Raw genomic sequence first — 23,806 nt, 5'->3', positions numbered from 1 at the left:
TTATTCTTACGATTCTATATGTATTGCTATTCTTACGATTCTATATGTATTGCTATTCTCACGATTCTATATGTATTGCGATTCTTACGATTCTATATGTATTGCTATTCTTACGATTCTATATGTATTGCTATTCTTACGATTCTATATGTATTGCGATTCTTACGATTCTATATGTATTGCTATTCTTACGATTCTATATGTATTGCGATTCTTACGATTCTATATGTATTGCGATTCGATACATCAATTTTATTGCAATTTGATGTTCCAAACATATTGCTCACGATGTGTCTGCTGCAGGGAGACAAGGCGTGGAAATAAAAGTGTTGGAAACATGTTGGCTCACTATTTAAAAAGAAGATGGAGAACAAGCTAAAAATATCAACGTTTTGGCGCCGGTAAAGCCAACTAACGTTAGCTAATGCTAGCTAGAAAAACAACAAAATACTTGGAGTCCAAAATAATATTGCGATATATTATTGTAGCGATTTCCCCCCCATCACTAATAATAATAGAATATTGGGTTGGACAGGTTAGAAATGACGGCTATCTGGTTTCCAATACTTTCTATTTTTTTTTTATTATCAAAGTGAAGAAGCATGCTTATGTTCCCTCATTCAGTGTTGTTTGATAGTCACTTCCAGATGAATACCTCAGGGGCAGAAGGCATGTTTTTGTACAGACAAGGGATGGGGTGTGAAGAGCTAACACAAGCTGCTCTGACTGATATGGACCTACAGAACTGCCAGAGGAGAGGATTTGATAATCAATTGTATCTTTCTGGTGGGTGGAAGGTTATCATGAACGCCACGTCTTAATAGTCTATCTTCAGTAATACCATCAGATCAGAAGAGATGTTCCTTTCTCAATGATAACATGATGACTCACTGACTGACTCACTGACTGACTCACTGACTGACTGACTGACTGACTGACTCACTGACTGACTCACTGACTGACTGACTGACTCACTGACTCACTGACTCACCGACTGACTGACTGACTCACTGACTGACTCACTGACTGACTCACAGACTGACTGACTGACTGACTGACTCATTGACTGACTCACTGACTGACTCACTGACTCACCGACTGACTGACTGACTCACTGACTGACTCATTGACTGACTCACAGACTGACTGACTGACTGACTGACTCATTGACTGACTCACTGACTGACTCAAATCAAATCAAATCAAATTTATTAGTCACATACACATGGTTAGCAGATGTTAATGCGAGTGTAGCGAAATGCTTGTGCTTCTAGTTCCGACAATGCAGTAATAACAACAAGTAATCTAACCTAACAATTACGCAACTACTACCTTATACACGCAAGTGTAAAGGGATAAAGAATATGTACATAAAGATATATGAATGAGTGATGGTACAGACGGCATAGGCAAGGTGCAGTAGATGGTATAGAGTACGGTATATACCTATGAGATGAGTACTGTAGGGTATGTAAACATAAAGTGGCATAGTTTAAAGTGGCTAGTGGTCCATGTATTACATAAGATGGCAAGATGCAGTAGATGATATAGAGTACAGTATATACATATACATAAGAGATGTGTAATGTAGGGTATGTAAACATTATATTAGGTGGCATTGTTTAAAGTGGCTGGTGGTACATTTTTACATAATTTCCATCAATTCCCATTTTTAAGGTGGCTGGAGCTGAGTCAGTTTGTTGGCAGCGGCCGCTAAATGTTAGTGGTGGCTGTTTAACAGTCTGATGGCCTTGAGATAGAAGCTGTTTTTCAGTCTCTCGGTCCCTGCTTGGATGCACCTGTACTGACCTCGCCTTCTGGATGATAGCGGGGTGAACAGGTAGTGGCTTGGGTGGTTGTTGTCCTTGATGATCTTTATGGCCTTCCTGTGACATCGGGTGGTGTAGGTGTCCTGGAGGGCAGGTAGTTTGCCCCGGGTGATGCGTTCTGCCGACCTTACGATTCTATATGTATTGCTATTCTTACGATTCTATATGTATTGCGATTCTTACGATTCTATATGTATTGCTATTCTTACGATTCCTTATGTATTGCTATTCTTACGATTCTATATGTATTGCGATTCTTACGATTCTATATGTATTGCTATTCTTACGATTCTATATGTATTGTTATTCTTACGATTCTATATTTATTGTTATTCTTACGATTCTATATGTATTGCTATTCTTACGATTCTATATGTATTGCTATTCTCACGATTCTATATGTATTGCGATTCTTACGATTCTATATGTATTGCTATTCTTACGATTCTATATGTATTGCTATTCTTACGATTCTATATGTATTGCGATTCTTACGATTCTATATGTATTGCTATTCTTACGATTCTATATGTATTGCGATTCTTACGATTCTATATGTATTGCGATTCGATACATCAATTTTATTGCAATTTGATGTTCCAAACATATTGCTCACGATGTGTCTGCTGCAGGGAGACAAGGCGTGGAAATAAAAGTGTTGGAAACATGTTGGCTCACTATTTAAAAAGAAGATGGAGAACAAGCTAAAAATATCAACGTTTTGGCGCCGGTAAAGCCAACTAACGTTAGCTAATGCTAGCTAGAAAAACAACAAAATACTTGGAGTCCAAAATAATATTGCGATATATTATTGTAGCGATTTCCCCCCCATCACTAATAATAATAGAATATTGGGTTGGACAGGTTAGAAATGACGGCTATCTGGTTTCCAATACTTTCTATTTTTTTTTTATTATCAAAGTGAAGAAGCATGCTTATGTTCCCTCATTCAGTGTTGTTTGATAGTCACTTCCAGATGAATACCTCAGGGGCAGAAGGCATGTTTTTGTACAGACAAGGGATGGGGTGTGAAGAGCTAACACAAGCTGCTCTGACTGATATGGACCTACAGAACTGCCAGAGGAGAGGATTTGATAATCAATTGTATCTTTCTGGTGGGTGGAAGGTTATCATGAACGCCACGTCTTAATAGTCTATCTTCAGTAATACCATCAGATCAGAAGAGATGTTCCTTTCTCAATGATAACATGATGACTCACTGACTGACTCACTGACTGACTCACTGACTGACTGACTGACTGACTGACTCACTGACTGACTCACTGACTGACTGACTGACTCACTGACTCACTGACTCACCGACTGACTGACTGACTCACTGACTGACTCACTGACTGACTCACAGACTGACTGACTGACTGACTGACTCATTGACTGACTCACTGACTGACTCACTGACTCACCGACTGACTGACTGACTCACTGACTGACTCATTGACTGACTCACAGACTGACTGACTCATTGACTGACTCACTGACTGACTCAAATCAAATCAAATCAAATTTATTAGTCACATACACATGGTTAGCAGATGTTAATGCGAGTGTAGCGAAATGCTTGTGCTTCTAGTTCCGACAATGCAGTAATAACAACAAGTAATCTAACCTAACAATTCCGCAACTACTACCTTATACACGCAAGTGTAAAGGGATAAAGAATATGTACATAAAGATATATGAATGAGTGATGGTACAGACGGCATAGGCAAGGTGCAGTAGATGGTATAGAGTACGGTATATACCTATGAGATGAGTACTGTAGGGTATGTAAACATAAAGTGGCATAGTTTAAAGTGGCTAGTGGTCCATGTATTACATAAGATGGCAAGATGCAGTAGATGATATAGAGTACAGTATATACATATACATAAGAGATGTGTAATGTAGGGTATGTAAACATTATATTAGGTGGCATTGTTTAAAGTGGCTGGTGGTACATTTTTACATAATTTCCATCAATTCCCATTTTTAAGGTGGCTGGAGCTGAGTCAGTTTGTTGGCAGCGGCCGCTAAATGTTAGTGGTGGCTGTTTAACAGTCTGATGGCCTTGAGATAGAAGCTGTTTTTCAGTCTCTCGGTCCCTGCTTGGATGCACCTGTACTGACCTCGCCTTCTGGATGATAGCGGGGTGAACAGGTAGTGGCTTGGGTGGTTGTTGTCCTTGATGATCTTTATGGCCTTCCTGTGACATCGGGTGGTGTAGGTGTCCTGGAGGGCAGGTAGTTTGCCCCGGGTGATGCGTTCTGCCGACCTCACTACCCTCTGGAGAGCCTTACGGTTGTGTGCGGAGCAGTTGCCGTACCAGGCGGTGATACAGCCCGACAGGATGCTCTCGATTGTGCATCTGTAGAAGTTTGTGAGTGCTTTTGGTGACAAGCCGAATTTCTTCAGCCTCCTGAGGTTGAAGAGGCGCTGCTGCGCCTTCTTCACAACGCTGTCTGTGTGGGTGGACCAATTCAGTTTGTCCGTGATGTGTACACCGAGGAACTTAAAACTTTCCACCTTCTCCACTACTGACCCGTCGATGTGGATAGGGGGGAGCTCCCTCTGCTGTTTCCTGAAGTCCACAATCATCTCCTTTGTTTTGTTGACGTTGAGTGTGAGGTTATTTTCCTGACACCACACTCCGAGGGCCCTCACCTCCTCCCTGTAGGCCGTCTCGTCGTTGTTGGTAATCAAGCCTACCACTGTAGTGTCGTCCGCAAACTTGATGATTGAGTTGGAGGCGTGCATGGCCACGCAGTCGTGGGTGAACAGGGAGTACAGGAGAGGGCTCAGAACGCACCCTTGTGGGGCCCCAGTGTTGAGGATCAGCGGGGTGGAGATGTTGTTACCTACCCTCACCACCTGGGGGCGGCCCGTCAGGAAGTCCAGGACCCAGTTGCACAGGGCGGGGTCGAGGCCCAGGGTCTCGAGCTTGATGACGAGTTTGGAGGGTACTATGGTGTTAAATGCTGAGCTGTAGTCGATGAACAGCATTCTCACATAGGTATTCCTCTTGTCCAGATGGGTTAGGGCAGTGTGCAGTGTGGTTGCGATTGCGTCGTCTGTGGACCTATTGGGTCGGTAAGCAAATTGGAGTGGGTCTAGGGTGTCCGGTAGGGTGGAGGTGATATGGTCCTTGACTAGTCTCTCAAAGCACTTCATGATGACGGAAGTGAGTGCTACGGGGCGGTAGTCGTTTAGCTCAGTTACCTTAGCTTTCTTGGGAACAGGAACAATGGTGGCCCTCTTGAAGCATGTGGGAACAGCAGACTGGGCTAAGGATTGATTGAATATGTCCGTAAACACACCAGCCAGCTGGTCTGCGCATGCTCTGAGGACGCGGCTGGGAATGCCGTCTGGGCCTGCAGCCTTGCGAGGGTTAACACGTTTAAATGTTTTACTCACCTCGGCTGCAGTGAAGGAGAGCCCGCAGGTTTTGGTAGTGGGCCGTGTCAGTGGCACTGTATTATCCTCAAAGCGGGCAAAAAAGGTATTTAGCCTGTCTGGGAGCAAGACATCCTGATCCGCGACGGGGCTGCTTTTCTTTTTGTAATCCGTGATAGACTGTAGACCCTGCCACATACCCCTTGTGTCTGAGCTGTTGAATTGCGATTCAATTTTGTCTCTGTACTGGGACTTAGCCTGTTTGATAGCCTTGCGGAGAGAATAGCTACACTGTGTGTATTCGGTCATGTTTCCGGTCACCTTGCCCTGGTTAAAAGCAGTGGTTCGCGCTTTCAGTTTCACGCGAATGCTGCCGTTAATCCACGGTTTCTGGTTTGGGAATGTTTTAATCGTTGCTCTGGGTACGACATCGTCAATGCACTTCCTAATGAACTCGCTCACCGAATCTGCATATTCATCATTGTTGTTGTTGGACGCCGTGCGGAACATATTCCAATCCGCGTGATCAAAGCAGTCTTGAAGCGTGGATTCAGATTGGTCGGACCAGCGTTGAACAGACCTGAGCGCGGGAGCTTGTAGTTTTAATTTCTGTTTGTAGGCTGGAATCAACAAAATGGAGTCGTGGTCAGCTTTTCCGAAAGGAGGGCGGGGGAGGGCCTTATATGCGTCGCGGAAGTTAGTATAACAATGGTCCAGAGTTCTGCCAGCCCTGGTCGGACAATCGATGTGCTGATAGAATTTAGGGAGTTTTGTTTTTAGATTAGCCTTGTTAAAATCCCCAGCTACGATGAATGCAGCCTCAGGGTGTGTGGTTTCCAGTTTACAGAGAGTCAGATAGAGTTCGTTCAGGGCCATCGATGTGTCTGCTTGGGGGGGAATATATACGGCTGTGATTATGACCGAAGTGAATTCCCTTGGTAGATAATGCGGTCTACATTTGATTGTGAGGAGTTCTAGATCAGGTGAACAGAATGACTTTAGTTCCTGAGTGTTGTTATGATGGTCACACCACGTCTCGTTAATCATGAGGCATACCCCCCCGCCCCTCTTCTTACCAGAAAGATGTATGTTTCTGTCTGCGCGATGCGTGAAGAAACCAGCTGGCTGCACCGACTCCGTTAGCGTCTTTTCAGTTAGCCATGTTTCCGTGAAGCAGAGCACGTTGCAATCCCTGATGTCTCTCTCGAATGTTACCCGTGCTCGGATTTCATCGACCTTATTCTCAAGAGACTGGACATTGGCGAGTAGTATGCTAGGGAGTGGAGCGCGATGTGCTCGTCTCCGAAGCCTGACCAGGAGACCGCTACGTTTGCCCCTTTTTCGGCGTCGTGTAGCTTCGCCGGCTGGGATCAGGTCCATTGTATTGGGTGGAAGGCAAGACACTGGATCCGTTTCGGGAAAGTCATATTCCTGGTAGGAAGGGTGGTTAGTTGACGTTAATCGTATATTCAGTAGTTCCTCCCGGCTGTATGTAATGAAACTTAAGATCACCCGGGGTACCAATGTAAGAAATAACACATAGAAAAACAAAATACTGCATATTTTCCAAGGAACGCGAAGCGAGGCAGCCATCCTGTTCGGCACCGGAAGTCAACTCACTGACTGACTCACTGATTGACTCACAGACTGACTCATTGACTGACTCACTGACTGACTGACTTACTAACTCACTGACTGACTGACTCACTGACTCACTATCTGACTGACAGAACAGAAAAGGACTGACTGACTGACTGAGTCGCTGACTGACAGGACAGACTGACTGACTCCCTGCCTTACTGACTGACAGACAGACTGATTGCCTGACTGCCTGAAAGACTGACTGCCTGTCTGACTGACTGAACTATCTGGATAGGGCTGAATGTGAATGTTTTTTTACAGAAGAACTATAAAAAAAACATACTGTATGACCATGGTAACAATTGAAAGAAAACACTTTAGAGATTGTGGGGAAATTATCAGACCTTAGGTGAGGACACAACAGATCACCTGACACAAGACTGAATCCAAACATTACACTGTTGATTTGATGTGCATTTTACATTTACTGAACTTTTCACAGCATTTGTCAATAACTAAGTCTGAAAATACTCCGGATACATTCAGTAACATAATAAGAATATTCATTGACATTTTGGAATAGGTGCAAGATAAGAAAATTATTACAAGGGTTTGAGTGAGAGGTCTAACTGGTATCTCCAAGTGGCCACACACCTCTCCAAAATGTGCACAGTTCCTAAGTGATTTCAACGCACTTTTATGACTCAAGGAAAGAGCCTTCAACTAAAAGGTGCTTTTTTTGAGCACTCCTAGCTGTGCCGTTGAGGGACTCAATCAAGGACACTTCTAGTTTTTTGGTTTGTAACACAGTCCTGCGTCCCCAACGTCACATAATTACTGTTGTTGTTTAAGCAATCCAAAAATATGACTGTTTAAATCGCAATCTGGGCCATGTGGGCATAATTTGAACGTTTATTCTATTGCCGACATGGCTAGCTATGTTATAAAATATGATCTTACAGTGTTAAGCTTTCAAAAGTCACTTCAGACAAACAGATTGTAATTTTGTTGCCCATAGAATAGAGTCATGAGTGCATTCAGGTGAGTCTTCCGCAGCTAATTCTCTTCACAATTCGACACAGGCTCATTGTGTTCAGGACAACCCGGGGTATAGCGCATGTCATCTTTTAACTGTGGATCTAACACAACGATCATAAACGTTGATACTGTAAATGACTCCCTTACCGTCGGGCAGCAGGTCTGATACCAACTCAGTCTCAGAGATAGTTTCTATCTACAAGCCATCAGACTGCTGAACACATGAACTGGACTGACCACCTGCACTGACTCTCAGCACCTTAGCACACATGCACTCACTCACTCACCCACACAGATAAACACTCATCCACACCCACCCACCCGCCCACACAGATATACACTCATCCACACACACCCACACACACACACATACAGTGGGGAGAACAAGTATTTGATACACTGCCGATTTTACAGGTTTTCCTACTTACAAAGCATGTAGAGGTCTGTAATTTTTATCATAGGTACACTTCAACTGTGAGAGACGGAATCTAAAACAAAAATCCAGAAAATTACATTGTATGATTTTTAAGTAATTCATTTGCATTTTATTGCATGACGTAAGTATTTGATCACCTACCAACCAGTAAGAATTCCGGCTCTCACAGACCTGTTAGTTTTTCTTTAAGAAGCCCTCCTGTTCTCCACTCATTACCTGTATTAACTGCACCTGTTTGAACTCGTTACCAGTATAAAAGACATCTGTCCACACACTCAATCAAACAGACTCCAACCTCTCCACAATGGCCATGACCAGAGAGCTGTGTAAGGACATCAGGGATAGAATTGTAGACCTGCACAAGGCTGGGATGGGCTACAGGACAATAGGCAAGCAGCTTGGTGAGAAGGCAACAACTGTTGGCGCAATTATTAGAAAATGGAAGAAGTTCAAGATGACGGTCAATCACCCTCGGTCTGGGGCTCCATGCAAGATCTCACCTCGTGGGGCATCAATGATCATGAGGAAGGTGAGGGATCAGCCCAGAACTACACGGCAGGACCTGGTCAATGACCTGAAGAGAGCTGGGACCACAGTCTCAAAGAAAACCATTAGTAACACACTACGCCGTCATGGATTAAAATCCTGCAGCGCACGCAAGGTCCCCCTGCTCAAGCCAGCGCATGTCCAGGCCCGTCTGAAGTTTGCCAATGACCATCTGGATGATCCAGAGGAGGAATGGGAGAAGGTCATGTGGTCTGATGAGACAAAAATAGAGCTTTTTGGTCTAAACTCCACTCACCGTGTTTGGAGGAAGAAGAAGGATGAGTACAACCCCAAGAACACCATCCCAACCGTGAAGCATGGAGGTGGAAACATCATTCTTTGGGGATGCTTTTCTGCAAAGGGGACAGGACGACTGCACTGTATTGAGGAGAGGATGGATGGGGTCATGTATCGCGAGATCTTGGCCAACAACCTCCTTCCCTCAGTAAGAGCATTGAAGATGGGTCATGGCTGGGTCTTCCAGCATGACAACGACCCAAAACACACAGCCAGGGCAACTAAGGAGTGGCTCCGTAAGAAGCATCTCAAGGTCCTGGAGTGGCCTAGCCAGTCTCCAGACCTGAACCCAATAGAAAATCTTTGGAGGGAGCTGAAAGTCCGTATTGCCCAGCGACAGCCCCGAAACCTGAAGGATCTGGAGATGATCTGTAGGGAGGAGTGGGCCAAAATCCCTGCTGCAGTGTGTGCAAACCTAGTCAAGAACTACAGGAAACGTATGATCTCTGTAATTGCAAACAAAGGTTTCTCTACCAAATATTAAGTTCTGCTTTTCTGATGTATCAAATACTTATGTCATGCAATAAAATGCAAATTAATTACTTAAAAATCATACAATGTGATTTTCTGGATTTTTGTTTTAGATTCCGTCTCTCATAGTTGAAGTGTACCTATGATAAAAAATTACAGACCTCTACATGCTTTGTAAGTAGGAAAACCTGCAAAATCGGCAGTGTATCAAATACTTGTTCTCCCCACTGTATATTCATGCTACACACACATCACAACTGCTGCAGCCAGACCGTTATTGTTATTGCTTAATGCTGCACAATTTAAACACTTGGACTGATGGGTGTTATTTATTTATTATAATCCTCAATGTCTCATCTTTCATCGACTCCTCTTGACTTACAGCATTTCCCTCACTCAGACAACAACAAATGTGCAAAAGTATCCCAATTAGGGGGTGAAGCGGAGACCCTGAGCTCTGACGTCATGTATAGCATGTTACTGTACAGCCACTGCGTTCCAATTTAGGCGCTTGTCAATGACAAAATGGTCAATTTTCAACCCGTATACGGAATGACGGGGGCCGTAAGTGGAAAGGGCTACCAAGGGGAAAAACATCACTTGCTAAAAATAGTCTTGAAATATGTAACTCATGTTTCTTAATTCAGACCAAGGTAAGCTATTGGATAACATGTATTATTTAATCTACTGACTGCCATTATCATACGTCATTACCGCTATTCATTACCGTTATTCATTACCGCTATTCATTACCGTTATTCATTACCGTTATTCACTCTTCTTTTTAAGGCACATGGAATTTCTAAATTTCTAAATAACAAAATAAGTATATAAAACAAATGCAACATTAATGTAAGATTCATGTTCTTTTCTTGATAAGAATGGGCTGAGGCACATGAGCTGAGGGCAGATGTGTCACGCCCTGGCCTTAGTATTCTTTGTTTTCTTTATTATTTTAGTTAGGTCAGGGTGTGACATGGGTATTTATGTGGGTTTTGTAGTGTCCAGGGTGATTGTAAGGTTTAGGGGGTTTATTTAGAGTAGTTGGCTTTATGTTTAGTATAGTTGTCTAGCTGTGTCTATGTTGTGTGTAGTTGTCTAGGAAAGTCTATGGTTGCCTGAATGGGTTCCCAATTAGAGACAGCTGGTTTCTGTTGTCTCTGATTGGGAGCCATATTTAAGGTAGCCATAGGCTTTAGTTGGTTGTGGGGAATTGTCTTGTTTAACGTTTGTTGCTTGTCTGTGCACTTGCGTTATTTAGCTTCACGATCGTTTATTGTTTTGGTTAGTTTGTAAGTGTTTTTGTTTCGTTTTGCCTTCTTCATTAATAAAAAGAAGATGGCTTATTTTCCTCATGCTGCGTTTTGGTCCGAATCTCTTCCACACGATCGTGACAGAATTCCCCACCACAACAGGATCAAGCACCAATCCAGAACCAAGCAGCGTAATTTCGAGCAACGGGCAAGTATACAGGACTTGTGGAGTTGGGAGCAAATATTTAACGGAGAAGGACCATGGGCTAAAGTGAATCACCGTCCATGGGAACAGCTGGAGGCAACTCGGAGAGCGGAGGAAAAGAGAGAGAGGAACCGGCGTTATGAGGGGACGCGTCTTGCACGGAAGCCTGAAAAGCCCGTGAGTAATTCCCAAAAATTTCTTGGGGGGGGGCTAAGAGGTAGTGGGCCAAGGGCAGGTAGGAGACCTGCGCCCACTTCCCAGGCTAACCGTGGAGAGCGGGAGTACGGGCAGACACCGTGTTACGCAGTAGAGCGCAGGGTGTCTCCTGTACGTGTGCATAGCCCGGTGCGGGTTATTCCACCTCCCCGCACTGGTAGGGCTAGATTGGGCATTGAGCCAGGTGTCATGAGGCCGGCTCAACGCGTCTGGTCTCCAGTGCGTCTTCTCGGGCCGGCATACATGGCACCTGCTTTACGCATGGTTTCCCCGGTTCGCCTACATAGCCCGGTGCGGGTTATTCCACCTCCCCGCACTGGTCGGGCGACCGGGAGCATTCAACCAGGTAAGGTTGGGCAGGCTCAATGCTCAAGAGAGCCAGTACGCCTGCACGGTCCGGTATTTCCGGCGCCACCTTCCCGCCCCAGCCTGGTACCTCCAGTTCCGGTACCACGCACCAGGCCTACAGTGCGTCTCAGCCGGCCAGAGTCTGCCGTCTGCCCAGCGGCGCCTGAACTGCCCGTCTGCCCAGCGGCGCCTGAACTGCCCGTCTGCCCAGCGGCGCCTGAACTGCCCGTCTGCCCAGCGGCGCCTGAACTGCCCGTCTGCCCAGCGGCGCCTGAACTGCCCGTCTGCCCAGCGGCGCCTGAACTGCCCGTCTGCCCTACGCCGTCTGAACTGTCCGTCTGCCATGAGCCTGCAAAGCCGCCCGTCTGCCATGAGCCTGCAAAGCCGCCCGTCTGCCATGAGCCTACAGAGCCGTCCGCCAGACAGGAGCCGCTAGAGCCGTCCGCCAGACAGGAGCCGCTAGAGCCTTCCGCGAGCCATGACCAGCCAGAGCCTTCCGCGAGCCATGACCAGCCAGAGCCGTCAGCCAGCCATGACCAGCCAGAGCCGTCAGCCAGCCATGACCAGCCAGAGCCGTCAGCCAACCATGACCAGCCAGAGCCGTCAGCCAGCCATGACCAGCCAGAGCCGTCAGCCAGCCATGACCAGCCAGAGCCGTCAGCCAGCCATGACCAGCCAGAGCCGTCAGCCAGCCATGACCAGCCAGAGCCGTCAGCCAGCCATGACCAGCCAGAGCCGTCAGCCAGCCATGACCAGCCAGAGCCGTCAGCCAGCCATGACCAGCCAGAGCCGTCAGCCAGCCATGACCAGCCAGAGCCGTCAGCCAGCCATGACCAGCCAGAGCCGTCAGCCAGCCAGGATCCGCCAGCCAGTCCGGAGCTGCCGTCCCTCAGCCCGGAGCTGCCGTCCCTCAGCCCGGAGCTGCCGTCCCTCAGCCCGGAGCTGCCGTCCCTCATCCCGGTGTTGTCCCTTATCCCGGTGCTGCCCCTTGTGTCGATGTTACCCAAAAGATTAAGTGGGGGTAATATGAGGGTGGTCATTTGTAGGGGGAGATATAAGCTGGGATTGACTATGGTGGGGTGGGGACCTCGCCCTGAGCCTGAGCCACCACCGTGGTCAGATGCCCACCCAGGCCCTCCCCTAGACTTTGTGCTGGTGCGCCCGGAGTTCGCACCTTAAGGGGGGGGCTATGTCACTCCCTGGCCTTAGTATTCTTTGTTTTCTTTATTATTTTAGTTAGGTCAGGGTGTGACATGGGTATTTATGTGGGTTTTGTAGTGTCCAGGGTGATTGTAAGGTTTAGGGGGTTTATTTAGAGTAGTTGGCTTTATGTTTAGTATAGTTGTCTAGCTGTGTCTATGTTGTGTGTAGTTGTCTAGGAAAGTCTATGGTTGCCTGAATGGGTTCCCAATTAGAGACAGCTGGTTTCTGTTGTCTCTGATTGGGAGCCATATTTAAGGTAGCCATAGGCTTTAGTTGGTTGTGGGGAATTGTCTTGTTTAACGTTTGTTGCTTGTCTGTGCACTTGCGTTATTTAGCTTCACGATCGTTTATTGTTTTGGTTAGTTTGTAAGTGTTTTTGTTTCGTTTTGCCTTCATTAATAAAAAGAAGATGGCTTATTTTCCTCATGCTGCGTTTTGGTCCGAATCTCTTCCACACGATCGTGACAAGATGTGTGTCAGCGTAGGGCCTGGGGCACCTGAAAAGAGTGGGAACAAAAATACATCTCGTATGTCTCTTAGATATCACACATAAATGAATGACAACAAACATTAAAATCACAAAAAAAATGTATTCAATGTAATTTATTGATTTGCTGTGTTGACCTAACCTGATTTGTTTAGTGATTGTCCATATTGAAGTTGAAAGTTCACACGTGATACTGGGATCTGGATAGATTCTATTTTGACTTTACAGAGTCATTGACCCGCGTAGCAGTCCTGACATCTGAACCCTGACACACACACACACACACACACACACACACACACACACACACACACACATACAAACACAACACCCCCCCCCCCCAGCCCATTTAAAAAACATCACTGTTTATCTTTCTGTCCACTCATCATTCTCCTCTCATCTCATCTCTCTTTACCAGAACAAAGGATGTCATTCTGTGGTGAGACTATTGCGAGGTGTCATGTTTAGGTGTTGATGCAGAATTTCCTGTCATCCGGTTGTGCACCAGAATAGGGCCGTCGTCTATACGTTTATTTTTTTAAACACACAGATTGGAAAATGGATAAGCAAGAAATGACACAAAAAGTAGCGCAAAAATAGATTGACGAGAAGTTGACGTGCATAGTTGTTGTAACTGTCACATAACTGTCGCATGGCACGTTATGTAGTTCTACTCTCTAGGTGTTTATTTTTCATCCTGTTTGGTGATGCCAAGAAAAATGTTCATCCTCGGATTGGAAAATAAAGTTATATTCTATTTTATTCATGATGTTTACTTCAACACCATGCTCACAGTGATGCCAACTGCTGCCAGATGGTTGTGGTTAAGAGGTTGGGCCAGTAACCACAAGGTTGCTGGTTCAAACCCCCGATCTGATTAGGTGAAAAATATGTCGATGTGCCCTTGAGCAAGGCACTTAACCCTAATTGCTCTTGTAAGTTGAGCGTCTGCTAAATTACTAAAAAAGTTTTTTAAATTATCAGCATAGTAGTACACTAATTAGAAGTCCCCATGTGGATTTCCAATAGATAGAACAACTGCAGATCCGACTGGGTCACTATACATTGGCATGACATGAATAGTATATTAGTTGTATCCGTAATACTTTATTTGAAGAGTATCTACATAATAATAATGGTGGTTATATTTCTCTTATGGACTAAGGACATCATTACACATTCATAAGCCACACCGAACACTTCCATATACCATACAAAATCACTTTTGATTATGGTTGTATCCTTTCAGTTGGGCTCCGTTTTAGTTTTCATATATCACCTATATCCTGTTTGTATTTGTGTCAGTCAACGTACACCTGTAATATCCATTGACCTATTTATTTATTACTGAACAACAGGAAACTATAATATATCTTGGAACAAACAGGTTGGACCCAGACATAATCCAGGGGTTAGTGAGTTAGTTGGACCTATAATACAGTTCCCAGCCAGGTCAGGATAGACCAACTCTATTTTCTATTGTATGATTGTTGGCACTGTGGATAGAACTGGAACTAAGGCCTCCAGTGTTTGAAACATGCGGACCAGGGGGCGGGCCAGGGGGCGGGCCAGGGGGCGGGCCAGGGGGCGGGCCAGGGGGCGGGCCAGGGGGCCGTTAGGTTTGAGTGACACTTCACTGAGTGACAATGTGAAAGCCAGTGTTTGTTTACAGCCAGGCAGTAGCTTGGCTCGAGTGTGAGGGGAGAGGACTGGCAAGGGCTAGGCTGGTCCACGCTCACACACACACACACACACACACACACACACACATACACATACACATACACATACACACACAACACACTTTCCTCCCCCTGGCCTAGGCCCTAGCCTACACACATCCCTGGTCTTATAGGAAAACACAAAGCCAGGAACTTCTCAGCCCGTCCAGAACAAAGACTCTTAAAAGTGGGATCAATTTCCTGCTGGTCTGAAACTGGATTTGGGAACCGCTGCTGTGGAGCACTATTACTTAAACAAATCATAAAACACAACATGCAAGGCCCCCCACCTCTGCTTTCTGAAACAGGAGTCTGCACTGTGCACAGGGAGCTGCTGGGGATTTAATGGACCTTTTACAGCAGTGGGCTAAATCAGAGTCACACACAGTGTTTCTTGGTAGTCTTAAATAAATCTACTTTCAAACTAAAGTATACACCTCACACACATGGTTATGGGGGTAAAAAAAGAAGACACCTGCACCATGTCAGATATAGAGGTGAATTTTGAGTTTGCATCCCAATGTCACACTTTATATACATCGAAGAAGACTGAAATATAACAAAACCGTTTGACATAGAAATACCAGATTTTCAAGTAATGTTTTTCAAGTAATGTTCATTAATATAATAGTAATAGTATTCCACCCATCCATGAGGCCACTAGATCAGCAGCAGGAAAGGCAGTGCTTTCTCTGCTTTTATTTCTATAATTTGACCAAATCATAAAACACAACATGCACAACATGCACCCCAGGTGGAGCAGTCAGAGTCAGGACTCAGGGTTTATGTTCCAAGGCTTTTTCTGATTAACTTTAAATAGAATAATATGGCTTTTCCATACTGCACAGAACACGCACAGAACACACAGAGGTTATTAAAACAAGGTTGGGAGAGGTATGCATGGCATGAGAGTCTATCCTAACAGGGGATATGTTTCAAATTGATTATTGCATTGTTGAGTTTTGAGTTTGCAAGAAAGGCATTTCACTGTATTTGTCCGTGTGACCTTGAAACTTAAAATGGTACCAATAGAAAAATAAAAGTTTAATGAGCCAATCACAGGACCTGCAGTGCTTTAGGAAGAATAAGGGACAGTTTGAAATGCACTGTGTTGGTGGGTGAGGGGGTTCCCAAAATAGGGGAGGATTATCAAACTTTTTTTTCTTTGCTTTGGGGAGCGTTGTGTGGGGGTTTTTGAGCACAGGGGAAGGTAGTGCATTTTTTCCCTGGTTTACATTCGCACTTTTGCAGGTTTTACGACATGATTTCTTCCATCCTTGACAGATTTCCTGATCTCCGTGCATGTGCCTCCCCTATATCAATGTGTTTTGGTACTTCCCTTATGCACTACGCTTATCTGCGCACTAACTGTACCACAGGTCCATATAGTGTAGACTGTCTATCCTGCCATCTAACCACCATTCTTAGTGACAGTAGTGCTAGATGGATCGTTTGTCCAGATCTGTAATAGGCTAACTAGTATCATACCACACATAAAATAATTCAAAGCTGCACCAATGTTCAATATAAGCAGAGGCCAGCTGTGCCATTGTTCATGAAAGAACAGTGAAGACATGAGACACGCAGCTCAAAAATATCCCCTATATATCCTGTTTAGGGACAACACCAGTATCCTACCTAGACTATCCTACAACACCACAATGCAATAAATCATTGCATAATTGTTTTCAAGTGAGTAGAATTCTACTCTAGGCTGTAAACTGCATGGAAAATATCCATTGAATAACCGCACAAAAGCCATGTGATTTGAATATTTCATTCCATTTGGATCCATTTGGATCAGTCGTTGGTATACTCTCGACAGTTTCTAAGGTCTAGAAAGACACAGAAGCAGACCAGTCTGGCTGTATTTTAAGTTATGATTCTGAGATGTGCTGTCTGTGGCGGATCATCATTCTCCCAAGTAGTCCTATGATAATATCCACGCTTATAAACACAAGCTCGCTACAGTTTTTGTTATTTGTTGTCGCAAACATTATTTTGAGTTAATTCTATAAGTATGAGGGTGGAGGTTGTGCAATTCATTTTTTACTTTTGAAGGGGAGGGTCATATGTTAAATGCTGGGGATGGGGGTGCATTTTATTTTATCCCCCCCAGTACATTTCGAACTGCCCCTAATAATACACAATGTGCACACATTCTGCAAGTCGAATGTGTGGTGAATGTGGCGAATGTGATGAAGGGGTATTTCTCTCCAGTGCGCAGCGCGTTCACTCGCTTTCGTTTCCCGTGAGATACCAATACACGCCGAGAGCGCACCGCAGGATCATTATTGTCTACTAAAACAGAGGCTCTCGCTACTTACTGGCAGTCGCGGTTTTCACAGCAGCCCAGGCGAGCACAGTAGCTGCTGGAAGACTAGACCGTGTCTGTAGCTACCCTGCCGCATTCACAAGCTCCCTGGCCGGGGAAAGTGACAGCATGGTGGTGGCCAAGGATTACCAGTATTACCTCGTTGTGAAGAGGGCGAACTGCTCTCCGGAGGTGCAGACAGTCAGCAGCAACATCCATCCGGCTAAAGAAGTGGAGGTTTGTAGATAATATAGGGAGTCTAATATGCGATTATAACTCTCATAAATTGCATTCATTTATTGCAGTTTGCGCACCGCAAATTTAGTTTTCTCTAAATAAATTGGGCATGCATGCACTAAGTGGAGGCAACACTGACAGTGAGTGATGTGCAGACTGGGTTGTTGTGGATATTTAACAAAACAATGTGGCAAAAGTTGAATGCAATCACTTATGGAATGTTGACAAAATAGTATCGGCTGAAGCATTTGAGGACATTTACTGCCACATTTGTACTGATGATTGCGCAACTATTTTCAACGTGAATCACATTGTTGGTAGTGTTATTATTGCTTTTAAAGTATAGAGTATTATTTTGTAAATAAATACATTGCTGAGGTCCTATTATGTAAATGTTTACCCAACAGTAGTTTGAGGAAGTTAAATGAGTCTTGAGTAAAACCTTTACCTGAGACCGGTTGTCTAATGTCTACTCTAGACTTTAGCTCAGCAGGTTAACACAGTCACGGCAGGTAGAAGACCAGGGTTCAAACCATTCACATCAGAGCAGAAGTCTCAGGCATTGCACAGCTGATGTTTGCTCTGCTGTGCTGTGGTGTGGTTTGTCTCTTCATTTTAACTTCTCAACTTAACCAAGCCAATTTCACATAGTTATTTCATCTACTTTGTTTTGTACCTTCAGCGTTTTGTACTGGTGAACATGGTGGCCTTTTATTCAAGTCTCTTTAGCTGTTCTGTCACAGATGAGTCAGTCAAAAGCTGTGCTAAGCTTTCTTCACAGATATACAGTATGAACTACCTTGGGGGCATGAGAAGAGAACGGAGCGGCACCCTTTCAGATATCACACACACATCACGGGATCTGTTACAAGATGACGATCGTAGACTTGAATAAATGGTTTCTTTCTCATCTATGGCCGGAGGTTTGTTGTTTCACCAGAGAACATAAGAGAAGCAGCATAGCGATGTTGTGACGTTGAACTGGAGAGCTTAGACATTCACAATTCACAGCTGATTGATGGTAGAGTGACAGGGAAGATGTTTGATCTTGCTAGCTGTGTGGAGGTCACAGCGACGTGTCATTGGACAGTAGCCAACATCTCATGAATACAGCTGTTAGGATGAATGATTTATTGGGATAGGACTGAAGTGAGTGCTCTAGGTCAGAGTAAGCTGCTATTCTATTCTAGCTACCAGGACCAATTAAAAATAATATAAAATAACTAAGTTGGGAATGGAAAAGTCTATTCTGTCTGGTGTGTTAATCCAGGTACTATGACAGAACATAATGTGCTCATTCCACATTTACACTGCAGATTACGAGGTGGATGTTGAATTACTACTTGTGTTATTATGATGGTGAATGCTACCATTTCTGGCCATATGAAACATTGACTGAAGTGTTTGTTTCATTTGACATTTTAGTCATTTAACAGTCATTTATCCAGAACGACTTACAGGAGCAATTAGGGTTAAGTGCCTTCCTGTATAAAAGACGGTCTGACTCTGATACAATGAGTCAATGCAGCATGACGATACAGTACTAATTCAAGCTGTCTGCCCCCAAGTCTTTGTCTTTGAAAAGTCAAGGAGTCCTCTCTGGTCAATACTGTAGAGAGGAACAGTCATGTTTTCACGGAAGGACTACTAATACCCTGGCCTTTATAACAGTAGAGAGAACACCCCTGTGGCAATGTTGGGTCGGAGGCAGAGACGGGGACGGGGACTGGGACCCCCCACCACACAACATGAGTGTTCCTATTGCTCATTCTAACAGGAAGCTCAGAAGAACAGCTAAGCTACTGTGGAGCCCTGTGTCAGCAGCCTCTGACATGGGAGTCACACAGTGTCTGGTCAGACTCTGAAGGTTCTGGGAAGAGGGAGGAAAGCACAAGAAATAAAGACAAGACTGTGAGGAAAGGGAGGAGAGAAGAGAGTTGAATGTGGAAGACAAGCCATCTGTCCGGGGTAGCTGATCATTAACACACACACAGATCAGCTCTTCTATAGCTTTCCCAGTGAGTCACCACCTCACCTCGCTGCTCTCGTCCCCTCCCAGCCTCACAGCCTTTTTCCTCTGTAGGATCAGTTACCTGCAGTCCTGTTCTTCCATGTTGTTGTTACCAACCTAAATCTTCTAAAACCATTACTTTCAACAACATGTGTTTCTCTCTCGCTGCCTTCTAAGTCACACTCTGGGCCATGGGAATATTACTTATTGACCCACCAGTACTTCCTGGCTACATCTCTAGCTGACCCTGAGTATGGTAGTAGTCTTTCATGTTGAAAAATGTTACATACTGTAACTCTTTTATTCATGGTTGTCATAACAGGATTCTGAATGTTACATACAAGATTTCTGACAAACCTGGAAATTGCAAGAGAAGTCCCATTTATTTCGATACTTTACATTGAGCATTTGTTCTTAGTTACTTAATAACAAATTTTACATTTCAGTCATTTAGCAGATGCTCTTATCCAGAGCAAATAGGGTTAAGTGCCTTGCTCAAGGGCACATCAACAGCTTTTTCACCTAGTCAGCTCATGGATTCAAACCAGCAACCCTTTCAGTTATTGTCCCAACACTCTTAACCACTAGGCTACCAGCCGCCCCAGATAAAACAACAACCAATGTTTATTCTATGACACAATTCCCACGTACAATCCATTTTTAAATGAATCATCGGGAGATCTGCTTTCACACTTTAACATTTTCAATCAGCATCAGATTATTCACACAATCAGAAATAAAACATATATTTGTCTCTAGAGAACAGAGCAGGACAGAGATGCAGCAGTGACTCAGCTAGGTTAATCGGCCAATAACAATGGAATGGAGGTGGGGTGGGGTGGCAGGGTGGAGGTGGGGGTGAGGATGGAAGTGGGGGCTGCCATGCTCAGATATGAAAGGGCAATTCCACAGTAACGGAATTACGCTTTGACTCAGATTTTTCACTTTAAAATGTATGCCAAACAAAAAACATTTATTTCAAAGTTTAACAAACCATACAAATCTATGCACAAGTACTACTTTGAATAATTTACACATAAAAAATGTAAACTTTTACTGGAAGAACTGTGCAGATGAAATGTTTGGTAACGGTAAAATCTCCCTCAGTTTTTTTTATACGACCGCGTTTTCCTAAAACTCTGTTAAGTATCTGCTCCGAATGAAGATTGAAAGATGTCTGCAGGCAGAAAGAACGGGGTGTCAGCTGTGACATCACACCTTGAGTTTGAGAACATTTTATTTTGGTTATTGAAGGTGAAGTGGATTTACATCCAGTAACAGAATTACATCATGGGTCCCTGATCTGTACTATACAGAAATGCATCAGTATGGAATGAATATACTGTACTTTTCTTTACTTTACTGTACAATTGTGTACACTACTGTGCTCTACTGTACTGTGCTGTCCAAACTGTTGAAACATAGACGTCTATGATTGGTTCAGATTTGGTTCGGCCAGGGCGGACTGACCAAATTTGAACTACTTTTCAAAGTCCATGGACGTCCGATGTCGGTCGGTGCTCACTAGGTGAGGATGCTTTACTGTAAGTAAATGAAAAGAGGGTAGGCGTCATGGTATGTGTCAGTAACCCAACCGGAGAGAGGTTAATGTCTTTCGTTGTATTTCTTTTACCTTTTCAATATTTTTTTCCTGATATATGTTGTGTAAGACCCCTTTTCCATCTGTTTGACCAGAAATCAAAGCCTTTGATTGATCCTAATTATTTTAGGATGGAAAATCGTTAAAATGTATACATGCCTTAATTTCTGAAAAAAATATAGTCTTAGCTTTCATTTGACACCCAATTCAACATGCTCCTATCTACTTCTCATTGGTCCTTTTACATGGAAATGCCCGTAATCTCTATTTGGCGAGGTGGGAGTTCTACAGGTATCCAGCTGAAATCAGTCATCCAGTCAGTCATCAAGGAGGCACTACATTCTCAGAAAAAAAGGGTGTGGTTAAGGTACAGTATTGTTCCCGCGGGTACAAAAATATCTATTTAGACATAATATATTTTTAGAGGTACATATGGGCAATTCCTTGGTAACAGAATGATGCTGAGACTCAAATAAAAAACAATGATTGCCATGTTAAACAAGCCATACAACTCTATGCACAAGGACGACTTTCAACTTTTTAACAATTTCCACTGAACATTTTACAAAAATACATTTATTTGAAGAACAGTGCAGATGCAAAGTTTGGTAACAGAATGACGGTTTTGGAAGTTGTTAGAAGTCGTCCTTGTGTATGGATTTGTATGGCTTGTTTAACTTTGCAATCATTGGTTTTTGTTTGACATACATTTTAAAGTGAAAAATCTGAGTCTCAGCATCTCTCTGTTATCGTGGAATTGCCCCACATGGTAGTGTTCGGTATCTTTTAGGGTACATATGCAGATAGTCTAGTATTAATGGTGCATTTTTGTAACCAACATTTTTAATATAAAGGTACAATCATGACACTCTCTCAAACCACATCCATCATTTTCAATTTCCCAGCATTCTCCATTGCACCTGGAGTTTCTGAATTGTCTGTTTCAATATGTGTGTTTTTGCATACACATTGATTTATCTTGTGCCACACAAAGATAGATAGCACATTTGTAAACTAATCTGTTAGTAGTTGGACTTAATGCACCCGTTACTTACATTTTAGGAGACACTCTTATCTAGAGCAACATACAGTAGTGAGCGTATACATGTTCATACTTTGTAGTGGTCCCCTGTGGGAATTGACCCCACAACCTTGACGTTGCAAGTGCCGTGCACTACCAACTGAGCCACGTGGGACTTTATTCAGATAGTTTAGGTAGTCTCCTTTATCACTTTTCCCTACCTTGGCAGTCATTGTAAATGCAGGTTGCTTGTCATTAAAAAAAAAAAAAAATACAAACTTTGCCTGGCTTCCTGTAGGAATTACATATCACTTTGCAAACCAGCATAATGTGATTTGCCCGATAAGTTTCAGATCACTGGGTAAAGCTAGACTGTGAAGGTAAGGCCTTATATATGTAATATATTGTCAGAAAGAGTTTAATTTCAATGATAAAATATCCTCTTAGGCACTCACTTTGCAGAAAGGCTACAGGACTGAAAGCCGTTGAATGCAACGACCATGTCTCTGTCACTAGCAAACACAGTAATGGGTGGTACTGGTAACTAAACATTTTGCTTGCAGGGCACCCTGGGAAATATGCAAATAATGTTTTACACTCAACAGTGCTACCCTAAAAAGGCATTTTTTTAAACATTTTCCAATGGAATGGTTTTGTACCTGTACCATCTTGTCCCCTACGGTATACTATTGTCTCTTTTAAGGTACGAACTGCAAGGGTACAATTATGTACGTATAACTAAAGGTTCAAAGGTCGTACCATCCAGGGTACCACTACAGTGACAAGCGTTTATAGGCACCACGAGGCCCGGGAACCTGGCAGCCACGTCTGGATAGCGTTAGTTTGCCAGCCAGACAGGATGTCAGCTTTGTCTGTGACAGGGAGATAGGAGTCCAGCCAGCACAAGCAGTGCTTTACTGATTGTATGAACTATGAACAGAACATAAGCTGCGATTAGTGCCAACCTATTAGTCACTGACTCACCTGACCGAGAAGAACTAGGTGTCCTGACTGAAATCTGTTTTTTTGTTGTGTTTTATTGACGTTTCAATAAGCAAGTTTATCAGCTGAAAAATTCTGATTCAAGTATTTTTAAGTGCCTAAATACCTAACACATTTTCTCATCATAATTCTTTCAATTTTGGTAAATCAAATAAAAATGTATTGGTCACATACACATGGTTAGCAGATGTTAATGCGTGTGTAGCGAAACGCTTGTGCTTTTAGTTCCGACCATGCAGTAATATCTAACAAGTAATCTAACAATTTCACAACAACTACCTTATACACACAAGTGTAAAGGACAGAATAAGAATATGTACATATAAATATATGGATGAGCGATGTCCGAACGGCATAGGCACGATGCAGTAGATGGTATAGAGTACAGTATATACATCTGAGATGAGTAATGTAGGGTATGTAAACATTATATAAAGTGGGATTGTTTAAAGTGACTAGTGATATATTTATAACATCCAATTTTGAATGATTAAAGTGGCTGGAGGTTTGAGTCAGATTTGAGTAGTAGTTGTAGCGGTGCGGTGCGTAGTTGGGAGGAAATCTAGACCTACAGCTAAACAAGGTTGAATGTTTACTTTT

General features: G+C 43.7%; 1 protein-coding gene across 5 annotated transcripts in view; it reads left to right on the top strand.

The window, feature by feature from the left end:
* The window catches only part of LOC139554154 (rho guanine nucleotide exchange factor 3-like), a 95,754-nt gene that overhangs the window by 47,635 nt on the left and 24,313 nt on the right, over window positions 1–23,806 (top strand). The window contains exon 1 of one of the 5 annotated variants that reach the window (XM_071366988.1): window positions 17,151–17,572. The exons of 2 other annotated variants lie outside the window; for them this stretch is intronic. In XM_071366988.1, the coding sequence (XP_071223089.1) occupies window positions 17,465–17,572 (108 nt within the window). In that variant the 5' untranslated portion in view covers window positions 17,151–17,464. Of the gene's footprint in view, window positions 1–17,150; window positions 17,573–20,459; window positions 21,551–23,806 lie in introns of those variants that run through there. 2 more of the 5 variants (XM_071366992.1, XM_071366991.1) reach the window with 2 other exon arrangements.

This window comes from Salvelinus alpinus, chromosome 2 (genome assembly GCF_045679555.1).
Source record: "Salvelinus alpinus chromosome 2, SLU_Salpinus.1, whole genome shotgun sequence".
Lineage (NCBI taxonomy): Eukaryota > Metazoa > Chordata > Actinopteri > Salmoniformes > Salmonidae > Salvelinus > Salvelinus alpinus.
The sequence above is the reverse complement of the archived record's forward strand: the minus strand, read 5'-3'. Positions and strand labels throughout refer to the sequence as shown.